Here is a 17757-nt window from a genome sequence, read left to right as displayed (position 1 = left end):
GGTTCATACTTTGAGTCTTATTCAAAGATTGGTATTAGCCAGGCATTTTGATAGGTGCACTCTGAGTATTATTTTTGTACCTCACGGTGTATAATTACGCAAGCTCAAAAGCTAATAATTAACAGCTCACTTTGCTTTACTCTGATTCTGCATTGACCTGAGAAGACACTGCCTAGACAAACAGGCAAGGCCAAACACTGACTCAAAAAAGATCCTTTATTTAACGCAGTGTTTTTAGTGCATGCTCTTGTTTGGCGAAAGAGGTTTTACGTTCAGAATATTAAAAGGGACCCCGAGGACAAAGCACGATCTCGGAAAATAAGATCACATCCCCAAAGAACTAAAAACACAACCGAGACAAACTTGCAGACTCCTACGCTTGTGCCCGAGTCCCGAGCTTGCGCGCGCGGCTGCAGCGCGACAGGGGCGGGACCACGGCCGTAAAGCAGCCCCCGAGACCACGAGGCCTCCGAGCTGCTCAGGGCGACCTTGAAGGTTCTTGGGTCTGCGCGTTATGGCCGGTCCTTTGCACGGCGGTCGGGCCCGGGCCCTGGACCTACTCCGGGGCCTGCCGCGTGTGAGCCTGGCCAACTTAAAGCCGAATCCCGGCTCCAAGAAACCGGTAAATGGGTAGTGGCGGTGCGGGGAAGCGCTGGGAACCGGGGCGATGAAAGCGGCCCTTCTCTCCCTGTCATTAGGAGAACTGCCCTTTCTGGGAGGGTGTTGGGATGAACGTAGGGTTGCCTCGTGCCTGTTCTCCCTTACTGCCCAGAGGGAAATCTTTCCACGTGCACCCAGTTCTTTTTTTTTTCCCCCCCGAAACGGAGTCTTGCGCTGTCGCCCAGAAACAATTCTGCCTCAGTCTCCCGTGTAGCTGGGATTACAGGCGCCCGCCACCACGCCCGGCTAATTTTTGTATTTTTAGTTAGTAGAGAGGTGGTTTCACCGCGTTGGCCAGGCTGGTTTTGAACTCCCGACCTCGTGATCCGCCCGCCTTGGCCTCCCGAAGTGCTGGGATTGCAGGCGTGAGCCACTGTGCCCGGCCGCACCCAGTTCTTAATAAGGTTATGTTTAAAAGCGTAAAGATATTAGGCGGAGAAGCCGACTCGCAGAAACTACAGTCATTGTGTCATTCAAAATTGGGTTTAAAATGAAGTGCTTTCCCCGTGGATCTTTATGTTCATTGGAAAGATCTGAATCGCAGCTGTCCCTTCTGCAGTTCACTAAATACAGCTAGAAAAGCTGTTAGTTGACAGTGTACTGTCATTTTAACAGTCAATTCGTTGCTTTCGTGAAATGACAGGAAGTAAATTAAGGAAAAGATTTTCTTCAACAAATTAGTTTTTAAATAAAATTACAGGTTTATGAATAAAATTTGCATATTTACAATTAATTTCAAAATAAAAAGTTCTTCACTATCTAAAATGTTGTGGATATTTAATTCTAGGATTTTTTTCAGTTTCAGCCTATTACAAAAACCTTATCCCCATCCCAACCTTTACTTTTTGCTTTTGAAACACGCTTGGACTTTGGTTACAAGAATTAGCTATGTCTTTAGAGGCAAAGATGCTAACAGAGCGTGTGGACCTTTGAACAACTAGGACATGCTTGTCACACAATAGTGTTAGCTAGCACTGGTCAGTTGGATGAATGAATAGCATAACAAAAAGAGCTGAAATGCAGTTTTTAGAAATGCATCTGAAATTCATAAAACTCTCTTTCCTTGTAGGAGAGACGACCAAGAGGTCGGAGAAGAGGTAGAAAATGTGGCAGAGGCCATAAAGGAGAAAGGCAAAGAGGAACCCGGCCCCGCTTGGGCTTTGAGGGAGGCCAGACTCCATTTTACATCCGAATCCCAAAATACGGGTTTAACGAAGGACATAGGTAAGGTTGTTTTGCTTTTTAAAAGTACAGGTCCCCAATTTCCATTAAAAAGCACCTAAAAAATAGTTTGGTAGAAATTTTGGTAGAAATTTTAAATTCACTTTGAAGCAAACTTTTGCTACTGTTCTCCTGAACCATTTTTTGGTAATGAAATTTTGCCTGGATTATTAAAAGGAAAAAAAGCCCAGACATTGCACTCAGACCTGCAAAATGGAGATTCTAATGCCTGCTCTAATGGTTATTAAGAGAATTAGCAATAATAGACAGTATATATAAAAATCTGGCCCACTGTAGTCACCTAATAAATGATAACTACATTATTACTTTGAGCTCCATAGTAAGTTAAATTTTCCACAGATTTATTTGTGTAAATAAGTGAAGTAAATGCTTAGAGAGGAAAATAGTTTTTAGTGGAACACAGGAGGTACAGGTTTCATTACCCAAAACCAAGCAATATTGCATGTTTGTGTTATGCTCAAGAGGGTTTTATTTAGTTAAATAATTAAAATTGGTAGAGGAAAATACAAGACAAACCTTTGAGTTGATTTGGAGAAGTTACAGGAAGATGAAAGTTTTCCAACTCTTATGTTCTTGTTTTACAGTTTCAGACGCCAGTATAAGCCTTTGAGTCTCAATAGGCTGCAGTATCTGATTGATTTGGGTCGTGTTGATCCTACTCAACCAATTGACTTAACCCAGCTTGTCAATGGGAGAGGTGTGAGCATCCAGCCACTTAAAAGGGATTATGGTGTCCAACTGGTCGAGGAGGTAAGTCTTTTCGTGTTATATAGGAGGATTTTTTTTTTTTTTTTTTTTTAAGACGGAGTCTTGCTCTGTTGCTGGATCTGGAGTGTAGTGGTGCAGTGTCGGCTCCTGCAACCTCCACCTCACGGGTTCAAGTGATTCTCCTGCCTCAGCCTCCTGAGTAGCTGGGATTACAGGCACCCACCACCACGCCCAGCTAATTTTATTTATTTTTAGTAGAGACAGGGTCTCAATATGTTGGCCAGGCTGATCTTGAACTGCTGACCTCAACTGATCTGCTCACCTCGGCCTCCCAAAGTGCTGGAATTACAGGCGTGAGCCACCACACCTGGCCTGTAGAAGGATATTTTTGATTTTCAGATAATCAATACTCTACCCCCTTTATTTTTATCCCATTTGTGTTTATAACCCTTATGTAGTGGTGATCGTTGTGGTTTTGGAAAGCTGTCATGCTATCATGGCAGGGCTCTGTCCCTTGGTCCTGGAATGCTCTTCTGCATATCTGTAAAGCTTGCCTCTCCCCCCCCCTTTTTTTTTTTTTTTGAGATGGAGTCTGGCTCTGTTGCCTAGGCTGGAGTGCAGTGGTACAATCTCAGCTCTCTGCAACCTCTGCCTCCCGGGTTCAAGAGATTCTCCTGCCTCAGCCTCCTGAGTAGCTGGGACTACAGGCACGTGCCACCACACCTGGCTAATTTTTTATGTTTTTAGTAGAGATGGAGTTTTGCTATATTGGCCAGGCCTTCTTGAACTCCTGACCTCGTGATCCACCCACTTCTGCCTCCCATACTTCTGGGATTACAGGCGTGAGCCACCGTGCTTGGTGCCCCCTTACTTCTTTTCGTTCTCTGCTCGAATGTCAACATATCAGGAAGATCTTTTGTTTTTTTAAATAGAGACGGAATCTCACTCTGTCTCCCAGGTTGGAGTACAATGGCACAATCTCAGCTCACTGCCAACCTCTGCTGCTCAGGTTCAAGCTATTCTCGTGCCTCAGCTTCCTGAGTAGGTGTGACTACAGGCACGTGCCACCACGTCTGGCTAATTTATTTTTGGTAGAGATGGGGTTTTGCTATGTTGGCCAGGCTGTTCTCGAACTCCTGACCTCAGGTGATCTGCCTCAGGTGATCCACCTCAGCTTCCCAAAGTGCTGGGATTACAGGTGTGAGCCACCCCGCCCGGCCAGGAAGGTCTTTTTTGAGAGGCTTTTTAAAAGAGCATTTGCACTGCTTCAGGAATCACACTGTTTCCTTTACTCTGCCCAAAGTGTTTTTCTTTGAATAAATATGAACACTTGACATTTATTACCAAGTTATGCATTTGTTTTCATTGTCTTCCTCACTAGAATATAAGCTCCCTTGAGGGCAGGTGCTTTGATTCATTGCTTTACTTTCTTCTTTCTTTTTTTGGTATCTCACTCTGTGGCCCAGGCTGGAGTGCAGTGATGTCATTTCAGCTCACTGCAACCTCTGTCTCCTGAGTTCAAGCGATTCTCCTGCCTTAGCTTCCCAAGTAGCTGGGATTACAGGCACCTGCCACCAGGTCCAGCTAATTTTCTGCCTCTTTTTTTTTTTTTTTTTTCCTGGAGACGTAGTCTCACTCTGTCACCCAGGCTGGAGTGCAATGGCATGATCTTGATTCACTGCGATCTCCACCTCCCAGGTTCAAGCGATTCTCTTGTCTCAGCCTTCCAAGTAGCTGGAATTACAGGCATGCGCCACCAAGCCAGGCTAATTTTGTATTTTTAGCAGAGACGGGGGTTCACTATGTTGGTCAGGCTGGTCTTGAACTCCTAACCTCAGGTGATCCGCCTGCCTCGGCCTCCAAAAGTGCTGGATTACAGACGTGAGCCACCGTCGGCCAAATTTTTTGGACATTGTTAATCAACTACTGTTTGCCAATAATACAGTTGTATAGGTAAGTTAGTGTCCACTAGAGGGAAGCATATGTTTATGAAAAAACCTTTCAGATTCCTTTGAAAAAGTGAACTGTATGGATAAAAACTTTCCAAATAAAGTAATTTGAAAAGAGAATACCAAATACAAGATTAAGCCTCAGTATTCTACCCTGGGTGTGTATAAGGAAATACACATGTAACTTAACATATGGAAATCCATGACCTCATCAGCCCTTAAACTGCACATCCCAACATCCTTAGGTGTTGTCTATTAGATTAGCAAAAATAACCGTGAAAACTACCCCAGGGCACTGGTTGAGTAAGTGCAATTACACATCATTTATAGCTCTGTTAACTGACTGACTTCTGTGATTTCAGATTTGTAGTAAATAGTGAATAATAAGACAGTTTTGATCCTTTAGCACAAAATTATCAATTTGGAAATATATGTTCTCGAGGAAAAGCAAAATGAAAGAGACCTAATATAAAGACAGTCCTAAAAATGCCACTTATACTACTGAAAATACTGGACCTGACACCAGTGCCCCAAAATAGGGAGATGGTTAAGCAAGCTATGGATTGCTTAAAAATCACAAATGATACAGCAAGACCCTGTTTTATTGAATCAAAGGTACTGTTGATTTAAACACACACCAGTATTAGATATAAAAAAAGTGTGAAAATGCATCTTAGAATTTATGGAATATATTTGAAATACATGAAAAATTAGTCATTAATAGAAGGAGCTAAACTGGGAGCCAGTTTGTTTCAGCTTCATGAAAACTTTCTATTGCTGTAGAGTGGTAATGCTACCATCTTTTTGTTTTTATCAGAATCTGCTTTGAAATTAGAGAAAAATATAGCACATGCTAACTGTGACCAAAAATTTAACTTTTTGGAGTTCAGAACTACGTTTTTTTTTTTTCCTTCTTTTTTATTTTTATTTTTTGAGATGGAGTCTTGCTCTGTTGCCCACGCTGCAGTGCAATGGCGCGATCTGGACTCACTGCAACCTTCACCTCCACCTTGGGTTTAAGCCATTCTCCTGCCTCAGCCTCCCAAGTAGCTGGGATTACTGGCATGTGCCACCATGCCCGGCTAATTTTTATATTTTTTAGTAGAGATGAGGTTTTACCATGTTGGCCAGGCTGGTTTCAAACTCCTGACATCAAGTAATCTGCCCTCCTTGGACTCCCAAAGTACTATGATTATAGGCATGAGTCACTGCACCCGGCCTAGAACTACATTCTAGTGTTGACTATTCTAGGAAAAATTGGAGAGGTGTTTGTTTTGTTTTGTTTTGTTTTGTTTTCCCCCAGCTTAGAGGCTATAATAAAGTCAATATTGAATGCAAAGTGAAATTTCTGTTGTCTTCTCTTTTTTGCCCTAGTGAGGCCAACTTCTCCAAAGCTCAGATTTTGTCGATTTTGTCAGATATTCTGTTCTTCCATCTGCTCCAGCCTGCATGTTCCCCTGTTTAACCTCCTGCTGGCCTCTGACTTACTTAGGGATAAGGAAGATTAGTTTTTATCTATGACAGCATAATGTTGTGGTTAAAAATACAGATGCTGTGACTAGACTCCCTGGATTAGAATCCTTGCATTGTGACCTTGGACATATTACGTAACTTCTCTGTGCCTTGGTATTTCCATCTATGAAGTTGAGACAGCAATAATCCTATCATAAGGTTGTTATGAGGATTAAGCAGCCTGCTATTAATGAAGTACCAGGAATGAATGCTTAGTAGGTGTACATAAAATGGAAATATAGTCAGTCTTACCTACATGGATTGAAAATTGGTAAAACAAGGTAGCCTAAATAAAATGTTAAAGAAAAAAGTGATAGGACCTCAAAGCAGAGATATTTAAAATAGGAATTATAGTCATCCCTTAGGATTGGTTCCAGGACCACCTCCTCTTACAATCCAGATAATCAAGTCTCTAAGATGGCCTAGTATTTGCATATAACCTGCCACATCCTCCCATATACTTTAAATCGTCTCTAGATTACCTATAATACCTAATATTAGGTTGGTGCACAAGTAATTGTGTCTTTTGCCATTGAAAGTAATGTAAATACTATATAAATAGTTATACTATATTTAAAAAAGAATTCTTTTCTTATTGTTGTATTATTATTACTTTTTTTTTTTTTGAGATGGAGTCTTGCTCTGTCACCCAGACTGGAGTGCAGTGGTGCGATCTCAGCTCATTGCAGCCTCTACCTCCCGGGTTCAAGTGATTCTCCTCCTAGGTTCGAGTGATTCTCCTGCCTCAGCCTCGAAGTAGCTGGGATTACTGGTGCCCGCCATCATGCCCAGCTACTTTTTGTATTTTAATAGAGACAGGGTTTCACCATGTTGCCCAGGCTGGTCTCGAACTCCTGACCTCAGGTGATCTTCCTGCCTTGGCCTCCCAAAGTGCTGGGATTACAGGCATGAGCCACTGCACCTGGCCTTATTTTATTTTTAATTTTATTTGAGACAGAGTTTCACTCTTATAGCCCAGGCTGGAGTGCAATGGTGTGATCTCGGCTCACTGCAACCTCCCCCTGGCTGGGTTCAGGCGATTCTCCTGCCTCAGCCTCCTGAGTAGCTGGGACTACAGGTGCGCGGCACCATAGCCAGCTAATTTTTTGTATTTTTAGTAGAGATGGGGTTTCTCCATGTTGGGCAGGCTGGTCTCGAACTCCTGACCTCAGGTGATCCACCCACCTTGGCCACCCAAAGTGCTGGGATTACAGGTGTGAACTACTGCGCCCAGCCTTATTTTTTATTATTACTTTTTTTCCAAAAATTATCCATCCAAGTTGGTTGACTCACAGATGTGGAACCCACAGATATGGAGGGCTAACTGTACTGTTACATTATAGGCACTTTGGAGGGAAAAATACTGTTTAAAAAGGAAGCTTGACGTAATTAATTTACTTTTAGCCAAGCTGTTTACCAACAGACTGTTTTGACATATTTCAGGGTGCTGACACCTTTAAGGCAAAAGTTAATATTGAAGTACAGTTGGCTTCAGAACTGGCTATTGCTGCCATTGAAAAAAATGGTGGTGTTGTTACTACTGCCTTCTATGATCCAAGAAGTCTGGGTAAGCTTGTTCCATGGTCATTTTCTTCTTTCTCTCTTTGTCTTATGTTGGCTACTACTTTTAAATTACTTAGTGAATGGCAAATGTTGGTAGTAGTTTGGATGTAGTATTTGATCTACATCTACCATATGGATTATTATGATTTAAAGAACACAGCATGTTGCTGACACAAATACCAAGGGCAAAAAAGGCTCTCAGCCCCTCCCCTGAACTGTAGAACTGCATCTGCCTGCCTGGCAAATTCTCTTGAATGTCTAGCAGGTACCTCAAATGTAGTATGTCTGAAATGTCTCTTTTTTTCTCTCTTTTTTTAAGACAGAGTCTTGCTCTGTCGCCCAGGCTGCAGTGCAGTGGCGCGATCTCTGCTCACTGCAATCTCCGCCTCCCAGGTTCAAGCGATTCTCCTGTCTCAGCCACCGGAGTAGTTGGGGTTACAGGTGCCCGCCACCACACCCAGCTAATTTTTATATTTTGGGTAGAGACAAGTTTCACCATGTTGTCAAAGCTGGTCTCAAACTCTTGACCTCAAGTGATCTGCCCTTCTCAGCCTCCCAAAGTGCTGGGATTACAGGTGTGAGCCACCACACCCAGCCCCTCTTTTCTCTTTTACCTCAGCCTGGCTCATCTTGTAGTCTTCCCTATGTAAGTAAATGACAAGTCCATCCAAAATTTGGAGTCCTGAACTTTTTCTTTTATGCCCTAATAAATCTTTTGAGTTGTTTCTTCAAACTGTCCACATTTGACCACCTCTCCAGCTACTGCCAGTCTGTCCTAACCACTGTCCTCTTGCCTGGATGACTGTGGGCCTTCAGGTGGCCTCTCTGTTGTTGCTTCCATCTGCAGTGGAGTGACGTGGCACGAGATTCCTTTTAAAGCATGGACTATCACTCCTTTGCACAAAACCTCCAGTGGTGTCCACTCTGCTCCTACAAGGCTGGCTGTGATCTGCACCAGCTCTTGTCCCTCCTGGTGTTCCCCTGCTCCCTCTGTTCCCTTACTGGCCGCCTGCTTTGTATTTCCTCCACACTCTGAGCCCTGTGTACTATGTACTTTCAGCCTCGGTCTTTGCTGTTCCCCCTGCCTGGAGCTTCCCCCACCTGGAATATTCATGGCTTTGGGCCCCATTGTTCCAGGTCTCTGCTTATTAGGAGATCTTTCTCAACTGTACTAAAAAGAGCATATGTACACACATGCACATGCATGGTGTGCACATGCACACACACACATGCGCAGGCACATCCTGTCCTCTTGCCCTGCATTGTGTTTGACCCTGGCGGCTATCACCAGCTGACAAAGTATAAGTTCATTTCTCTCTCTCCCCGTTCATTCTTTCTTTCCCATCTCTCAAGATGATGGAGACCTTTTGCTACCTGCTGTATCTCCTGCACATAGAGCGATGCCTGGTATCTAGAAGAGGCTTACTTAAATTTTGTTGAATAAATTAATTGGATTTTTCAAGTTGCAGAGATGACAACCAAATGTAACTTGTTGACTTTACAATTGACTTTGTAAATGCCTTACAAAGGATTCTTTGGTGCTTTTACATTCAAATGGGAGTTAAACATTTCCTGGCCAAATTGCATGATTAGAAGAAAATTCCTTGAAAATTAATATGTAAAAAGGAAAAAGGGAAGGATTTGTGTTGTCTGTATGTAGAGTTTGAAACAAATAACTACCATTTCCTTTTTCCCATAATAGAAAGCTTCTTAAAAATATTCATCAAAGACTGGGCGCAGTGGCTCATGCCTGTAATCCTAGCACTTTGGGAGGCCGAGGTGGGTGGATCACATGAAGTCAGGAGTTGTAGACCAGCCTGGCCAACATGGTGAAACCCCATCTCTACTAAACATACAAAAATTAGTGGGGTGTGGTGGCGGGCGCATGGAATCCCAGCCACTCGGGAAGCTAAGGCAGGAGAATCCCTTGAACCTGGGAGCAGAGGTTGTAGTGGGCTGAGATTGCGCCACTACACTCCAGGCTGGGTGACAGAGTGAGACTGTCTCAAAAAAAAAAAAAAAAAAAAAAAAAAAAATTTGCCAACGTGGTGATTCCATTTTCCCTCTTGTTTATTATAGATGAGCATCTTTTCTTATTTTGGTCCGTCACTCAGTTTTTAGGGTGAGCTGCCTCAGATATGAAAACCAGTATTTTTCTTTAAAAGAGTCACAGACGTTTTGGAAGGACTTTGCGTTAGTGTGTTTTTCAGTCATTGTTACCACAGAATGTGGTGGTGGCGTTCGTTCTCTAGCCAGATGCCCTCTGCCACCCTGAGCTGGCATCTTCTGAGGCACCCTCAGCCTTGATGCTCTTGTGTGTGGCTCTCTCCAGCAGCTCTGCGGGTTGTCCCAGGAGCTTTTTGTTAAAAAAGTAATAAAACAAATCCAGTCACAGGTTTATCACTTAGTAATTTTGGCTCTGAATAATTTACTTCGTTGTACTTTAGTTTTCCAAGTTATAGAAAATTTTTAATTTTTTTTGCACCGTGGTCTCACTCTGTCACCCAGGCTGGAATGTAGTGGTGTGATCAAGACTGACTGCAACCTCCAACTCCTGGGCTCAAGTGATCCTCCCACCTCAGCCTCATGAGTAGCTGGGACTACAGGTGTGTGCCACCATGCCTGGCTAATTTGATTTTTATAAAGATGGGGGTCTCACTGTGTTGCCCATGCTGGTCTCAAACTCCTGGTTTCAAGTGATCCTTCTGCCTCAGCCTCCCAAAGTGGTGGGATTATGGGTGTCAATCACCATGCCGGGCCAGAAATTTTTTTTTCTCTTTTCGTTTGAGATGGTCTTGCTCTCTCAGGCTAGAGTGCAGTTCCACTCACTGCAACCTCAAACTCCTGTGCTCAAATCCTCCCACCTAGGCTCCCTGAGTAACTGGGACTACAGGTGCATGTCACCACGCTAATTTTTTTTTGTTTTATGTTTTGTAGAGATGAGGTCTCACTATGTTGCTCAGGCTGGTCTTGAACTTGTGGGCTCAAGCAATTCTCCTACCTCCCAAGGTGCTGGCATTAAAAGCATGAGCCATTGTGCCTGGCCTACAAACTTCTTTCTTAAATATATTTTGAAGATACTTTCTTGATGATTCAAGGACATGCAGTATTTACTTACCCTCTGTTGTAGGTGAAATAGGTAGGATGGTTTATCCAGAGCATGACCTGGCTTTAGGTGGCTCTGCTTTCTAATTCTTGGTCTTGACCCTTAGCAAATAGCTTCCAGTTCTCATTTCTGTGAGTGGCCTGCCTGGAGTACCTCTTAATCGCCATTTCTCATTTGCCCTGTTTGGAGATACTGCTAGGTAATGCAGTATATTAGAGCTGTATAAAACAGCTGTCATATTCTTGCATTCAGCAAACAGCCAGTGGCTAGTGTTTGCTAGATACTGTTCCAGCTGATGGAGAGACAGTAGTGCAAGAGTTGAAAGTCCCTTCCTGGCTGGGCGCAGTGGCCTCACGCCTGTAATCCCAGCACTTTGGGAGGCCAAGTCAGGTGAATCACCTGAGTTCAGGAGTTCGAGATCAGCCTGGCCAACATGGCAAAACCCCATCTCTACTAAAAATACAAAAATTAGCTGAGCATGGTGGTGCATGCCTGTAATCCCAGCTACTTGGGAGGTTGAGGCAGGAGAATCACTTGAGTCTGGGAGGTGGAGGGTGCAGTGAGCCGAGATCATGCCACAATACTCTAGCCTGGGTGACAGAGCGAGACTTTGTCTCAAAAAAAAAAAAAAAAAAAAGTCCCTCCCTTCACAGAGCTTATGCCTTGGTGGGTGATAGTTAACATCTGTCTCATTGTATACCAAACACTATACATGTGTGAATGGATTCCATAGATTGAATCAGGTAAACTTTGTAAGTGCTCTGTGACATATGTACTATTATTTTAAGGTTCTCAGTAATTTCCTTAGTACTGTTTTGATTTCTGTAACCGGCTTTGGTTAAGGGTGCATTGCTAACACATGATGAGTAGAGTGTCAGTTGTATTCGTACAGTTATCTATTTGTGTAATTGTTTTCTAAGCTATCTAAAGGCCCTCTGGCATCTGTGATATCTTGTGCGTAGGCCTTTTTTTCACTCTCACTTTCAGAACACATGTCTCGGGTACTTTAAAATGTTTAAAAACAGAACTGGGGCTATGCAGCATTCCTTGGTTCGTTTCACATAAAATTTCTTCGCATGCTCTTTGGTTAAGATAACTCATTTTAGTAAAATTGGTTTTCCAGAAATCTTAATACTTCTTCTTAATTTCTAAACAAGATCCATATAAGCATTTTTGGAGTCTTCATGGTTCTTTGACTTGCCATTTGGACACCTCAGTTTTCTGTTTTAGGACTTCCTACTAGTGGTATGGGCAGCAGGACTCCATCTTGCTCTAACACACTGTAGACAGTATGCCATAAAAATGTTTTGTGTTTTAACATGGGGCTTAAGTACAATGTTACCAACGTTTAGAAATTCATTAATCATTGGTAACCCCGGGGAGTAACTTTGCCTCTCAAGATGCAAACTATTGAAAGTGAAGCATTTCCATTTGCTTACGTAAGACAAGCATATATAATAAAAAGTTCTTGGAATTAAGTTCTCATCTCACTAATATTTAAAAATTAATAATTGGCCGGGTATGGTTGCTCATGCCTATAATCCCAGCACTTTGGGAGGCCCAGGTGAGTGGATCACCTGAGGTCAAGAGTCCTAGACCAGCCTGACAACATGGTGAAACCTGTCTTTAGTAAAAATACGAAATGATCCGGGCATGGTGGCACATGCCTGTAATCCCAGCTACTCGGGAGACTGAGGCAGGGGAATTGCTTGAACCCGTGAGGCAGAGGTTGCAGTGAGCCGAGATGGTGCCATTGCACTCCAGCCTGGGCAACAAGAGTGAAACTCCATCTCAAAAATAAATAAATAAAAATTAATAATCAAGAGCAACTCTGTAACATCTCTTTGTTACAGAGTTACATCTCTATGTTGGAACTACATCTCTAGGTATGTCTATGAGCTAATATTTGCATCTCACTTTTTAAATTTAAATTTTCTTTTAGACATTGTATGCAAACCTGTTCCATTCTTTCTTCGTGGAAAACCCATTCCAAAAAGAATGCTTCCACCAGAAGAACTGGTGCCATATTACACTGATGCAAAGAATCGTGGGTACCTGGCGGATCCTGCCAAATTTCCTGAAGCACGACTTGAACTTGCCAGGAAGTATGGTTATATCTTACCTGATATCACTAAAGATGAACTCTTCAAAATGCTCTGTACTAGGAAGGATCCAAGACAGATTTTCTTTGGTCTTGCTCCAGGATGGGTGGTGAATATGACCGATAAGAAAATCCTAAAACCTACAGATGAAAATCTTCTTAAGTATTATAGCTCATGAATTCCTGCCCAAGAAAGCAGAGTTGTTAAAGAGTACTGGAATAGGGGCTGAAGGATCTATATTCCTCATTGCATTTCCTTATGTATAACTTTCCAGGTGGTGGTGTTACTTTTCAGTGTACTCATATGTCTCATTTTCATCTAAAATTAAAATGGCAGGAAACAAGGACTGCATAGAGAAAGTGAGTCTGTGTGGGTTCTGTCTCAAAGATATAAACTCCCTGATTGTCTATGGAAGGAAAATGACAACTATTTTAGAATATTTCTAGTTTGTTTTTTCAATGATATTTTCATCCAGACCTTGTTACTGTTACAGACCAGAATGAATGCACAAGTGGAATGGGATTGACCTGTAGGCCTGCTCTGCCAAGATGAGAGCATATGGAATGAGTTGGTGACCCCTCTCTTAATCTGTAGCCTCAGGGAAACATGGCTACCCAGTGTCAAGATGGTAAACCCTCAACTCGAAGAGTAAGATCAGGACGTATGCTTAAGGTGTAAGGCTGAGGAGTAGCTAGTAGGCAGTATGTTTGCCAGCGACATTGAATGTGAGAGAAACAAAAATTACAAGTCAATTTGTTTTCTCAATTCTGTGGTAAAAGTGTTACAGGCAGGCCTTTGTTCTTAGAGCTTCCAAGATGGTGGCGGCCACTCCCAAGATGGTAGCAAGCCTTCTCCGACCTGGGGTTCTTGGCCTCACAGATTCCAAGGAATGGAACCTTAGGCCATGTGGTGAGTGTTACAGCTCTATTAGAAGCCATGGGTCATGGAAGAGAACTGTGGAACCCAGTGACTAATGTTCAGCTCGATTAGGATGAACCCTGGGCCCTTAGCCATGCAGGAACAATGGTGAGCCTCTAGCCCGATTGGGAGCAGCAGTGGGCACCTCGCTGGATCAGAAGCACAGTTGACACCCTGCCAGATCCAGAGGGGTGGAAGTCAATGGCGGGTCTGGGACGGCGGTGAACAGCAGTGGTGGAAGCGAGCAAAAGCTCAGCTCGAGCTGTAACAAACACAGACCAGAAGAGTGTGCAGTTGCAAGACTTAACAGAATGAAAACAGAGCTCCCATGTAATGGGAGGTGACCCAAAGGGAGTTGCCCACTTGCTGCTCGAATTCCTGGATTTATATCCCGATCATTGTCCCTCCCCGTGTACTCTCAGGCGATACATGATTAGACTATTTCTTTACCTCCCGCTCTTAACCTAATTTGTATTTTAGTGAGCCCTCTTTGCTACCTGATTGGTCAGGTGTGAGCTGAGTTACAAGCCTCATGTTTAAAGGTAGGTGCCGTCACCTTCCCCAGCTAGGCTTAGGAATTCCTAGTCGGCCTAGGAAATCCAGCGAGTCCTGTCTGTCAAAAGTAGACAACCATGAGTAAGCCATTAACATATTTTTCTTGAAGAAGGTAGGTGTTCTAATATTAATTGATATACTTTTACTTATCTCAGACATTGGAAACCTGTATCTTTCAGTCATTACAAATGATTTTGTAAAAATGATTCAAATATTATATGAGCAATACAAACAATAACGTGAGAATTAAGCTTAGTTAATGTAAAAGATTCAGCAGTTAGTAAGTTTTTTGTTTTTTTTTTTTTTTTGAGGCAGTCTCCCTCTGTTGCCCAGGATGGAGTGCAGTGATGCAATCTTGGCTTACTGCAGCCTCTGCCTCCTGGGCTCAAGGGAGCAGTTAGTTAGATTACTTAGCTTCTGAAAGATACTTTATATTCAAATCATATGAAACCTTAATTTACATTGAGCAATTAAAGATTGATCTTGAATAATTCATAATTCTTCCACAGTAGGAATAAAATGATTCCTGGCTATTTTCTTAAAAATAAAAAAATTTGAAAACCTCGACAATGCATTATTTGTTTTGTTTGCTTATCGATCTCATATATTGCTGTTCTGAGATTCAGTTTACAAAATAATTTATGTACCAAGTTTATCTTTCAATTTTTTTTTTTTTTTTTTTGAAACGGAGTTTCTCTTTTGTTGCCCAGGCTGGAGAGTAATGGCATGATCTCTCAGCTCACTGCAACCTCTGCCTTCTGAGTTCAAGCGATTCTCCTGCCTCAGTCTCTTGAGTAGCTGGGATTATGGGCATGTGCCACCACGCCCAGCTAATTTTTGTATTTTTAGTAGAGACAGGGTTTTGCCATGTTGGCCAGGCTGGTCTCGAACTCCTGACCTCAGGTGATATACCCGCCTTGGCCTTGCAAAGTGCTGGGATTACAGGCGTGAGCCACAGTGCCCGGCCTCTTTTAATTTTTATCCAGGATTATATAATTGACTTGTTATTAAACCATTCCTTAGAACCTAGGACTTGTAAAGAATCATGACTGGGACCATCTTCTTTTTTTTGTTGTTGTTGCGGGGGTGGGGAACAGAGTTTTGTTCTTTTTGCCCAGGCTGGAGTGCAATGACGTGATCTCAGCTCACTGCAACCTTGCAACCTCCGCCTCCTGGGTTCAAACGATTCTCCTGCCTCAGCCTCCCGAGTAGCTGGGATTACAGGTGCGTGCCACCACACCTGGCTAATGTTTTGTATTTTTAGTAGAGATGGTGTTTCACCATGTTGGCCAGGCTGGTCTGGAACTCTTCACCTCAGGTGATCTGCCTTGGCCCTCCAAAGTGCTAGGATTTCAGGCGTGAGCCACCATGCCCAGCCGACTATCTTCTATGATAACATGAAATCCTGTGAATTTCAAATGATAGGCAAAAGTTTTGAAACATGCTTTTATTTTTCAGATACCCAAGTGATGGAGTTGGTGTGTTAGTGCTCATTTTGGCTCCATTGATAGGATCCCCAAATCACAGTGCTTGAATGAGATAGTTTATTTTTCTCTCGCGCATGAAGAGCTGCGATCAGTTGAGGGCTGGTTGCTGGATCTGCTCCACAAAGTCTCAACCCGAGGCACCCTCATTCCTAGAGTGAGATGCTCATTTTCATGATCCAAGTGGGCAAAGAGCAAGCCTGCTTTTCCTAAGGAAGGTTCCACACAAAACCCTTGTTTATGTACCATTGGCCAGAACTTGGAATGCAGTCCCATTATTTTGAAGGGTGTTGAAGCCTTTGGCCACTTCTGAGCTGAACTGAAAAATTCTATCATGATGGGTGCATAAGAGAGTAGATGTATTAGACAACCAGCAAGGGAATTGTCACCTGTGTTGGTATTGAAACCTCAGCTCTGAAGTTAATTGACTCAACATTAGACAAACACAGGAAAAGTGCAAAATTATTTAATTCTATACTATCTGGAATGCTAGGTTCCGTAAGTTATATAATAGCCAATAAATTGATTATTAATCTTGATTTACAAAGTATTTTTGAAGAGTGATGATGTCAAGAGGCATTTGAACCACAGGACTCCATCTTGAATGGGGGCTGGGTAAAAGACCTACTAGGCTGCATTCCCAGGTGGTTAGGCATTCTTAATCACAGGATGAGATAGGAAGTTGGCACGAGGTTCAGGTCACAAAGACCTTGCTGATAAAACAGGTTGTGGTGAAGATGTCAGCGAAATCCCACCGAAACCAAGATGATGAAAGTGACCTCCGGTCGTCTCCACTGCTCCTTATACACTAATTATAATGTATTAGCATATGCTAAAAGATACTCCCACTAAGCCATGACAGTTTACAAATGCCATGGAAATGTCAGGAAGTTACCCTATATGGTCTAAAAAGGGGAGGAACCCTCAGTTCTGGGAATTGACCACCCCTTTCCCAGAAAACTCATGAATAATCCACCCCTTGGTTAGCATATAATCAGCAACCATAAAAACAGCTAACCAGCGGCCCATGCTGCTACTCTGCGTATGGAGTAGCCACTCTCTTATTCCTTTATTATTATTATTACTATTTTTGAGATGGAGTCTTGTTCTGTTGCCCAAGCTGGAGTGCAGTGGCGCAAACTTGGCTCACTGCAATCTCCGCCTCCCAGGTTCAAGCAATTCTCCTGCCTCAGCATCCTGAGTAGCTGGGACTACAGGCGCCCACCACCATGCCTGGCTAATTTTTTGTATTTTTAGTAGAGACGGGATTTCACCAGGTTAGCCAGGATGGTCTTGATCTCCTGACCTCGTGATCCGCCCACCTCGGCCTCCCGGAGTGCTGGGATTACAGGCGTGAACCACTGTGCCCAGCCTCCTTTCTTAATAAATTTGCTTTCACTTTATGGACTCACCCCAAATTCTTGCCCAAGACTCAAGAACCTCTTGGGGTCTGGATCGCGACCCCTTTCCCGTAACAATGACAGAGCACAGGAAACTATCTGAGAAGAAGCATTCACTTTTTTCTATGCCTGCTTTTAGTAGACATTTTTAACAATAAAGCCATCTTCCTATGTTAGATGTTTTAAAAGTCATATTTGAATATAATATGGAGGAAAAGAGAGGATAAGATACAGAGAAGGTTGCTAAGAAAAGTGCCAAGGTACAAAGAATGTGCTTTTGGCCAGGCATGGTGGCTCATGCCTGTAATCCCAGCACTTTGGAAGGCAGAGGTAGGTGGATCACCTGAGGTCAGGGGTTTGAGACCAGCCTGGCCAACATGGTGAAACCCTGTCTCTACTAAAAATACAAAAAAATTAGGCAGGCGAGGTGTCAGGTGCCTATAATCCCAGCTACTTTGGGAGGTTGAGGTGAGAGAATCGAGCTTGGGAGACGGAGGTTGCAGTGAGCTGAGATTAAAAAAAAAAAAAAAAATTCTTAGAATACAGTGAGATGAAGAT

At 43.0% G+C, this 17757-nt stretch overlaps 1 protein-coding gene across 1 annotated transcript; it reads left to right on the top strand.

Moving 5' to 3' along the window:
• The first annotated feature begins 448 nt into the window (after positions 1 to 448).
• LOC105482293 (mitochondrial ribosomal protein L15) lies at positions 449 to 13185 on the top strand. Its single transcript, XM_011742315.2, has 5 exons — positions 449 to 622; positions 1730 to 1884; positions 2487 to 2652; positions 7515 to 7638; positions 12683 to 13185. The coding sequence occupies exons 1-5, from the start codon at positions 515 to 517 to the stop codon at positions 13018 to 13020; spliced, it is 891 nt and encodes a 296-aa protein (XP_011740617.2). The 5' UTR covers positions 449 to 514; the 3' UTR covers positions 13021 to 13185.
• The last annotated feature ends 4572 nt before the right edge of the window (positions 13186 to 17757 follow it).

The sequence above is a fragment of the Macaca nemestrina genome, chromosome 8, assembly GCF_043159975.1.
Source record: "Macaca nemestrina isolate mMacNem1 chromosome 8, mMacNem.hap1, whole genome shotgun sequence".
Lineage (NCBI taxonomy): Eukaryota > Metazoa > Chordata > Mammalia > Primates > Cercopithecidae > Macaca > Macaca nemestrina.
Note: the sequence above shows the minus strand (reverse complement) of the source record. Positions and strands in the feature narration are given on the sequence as shown.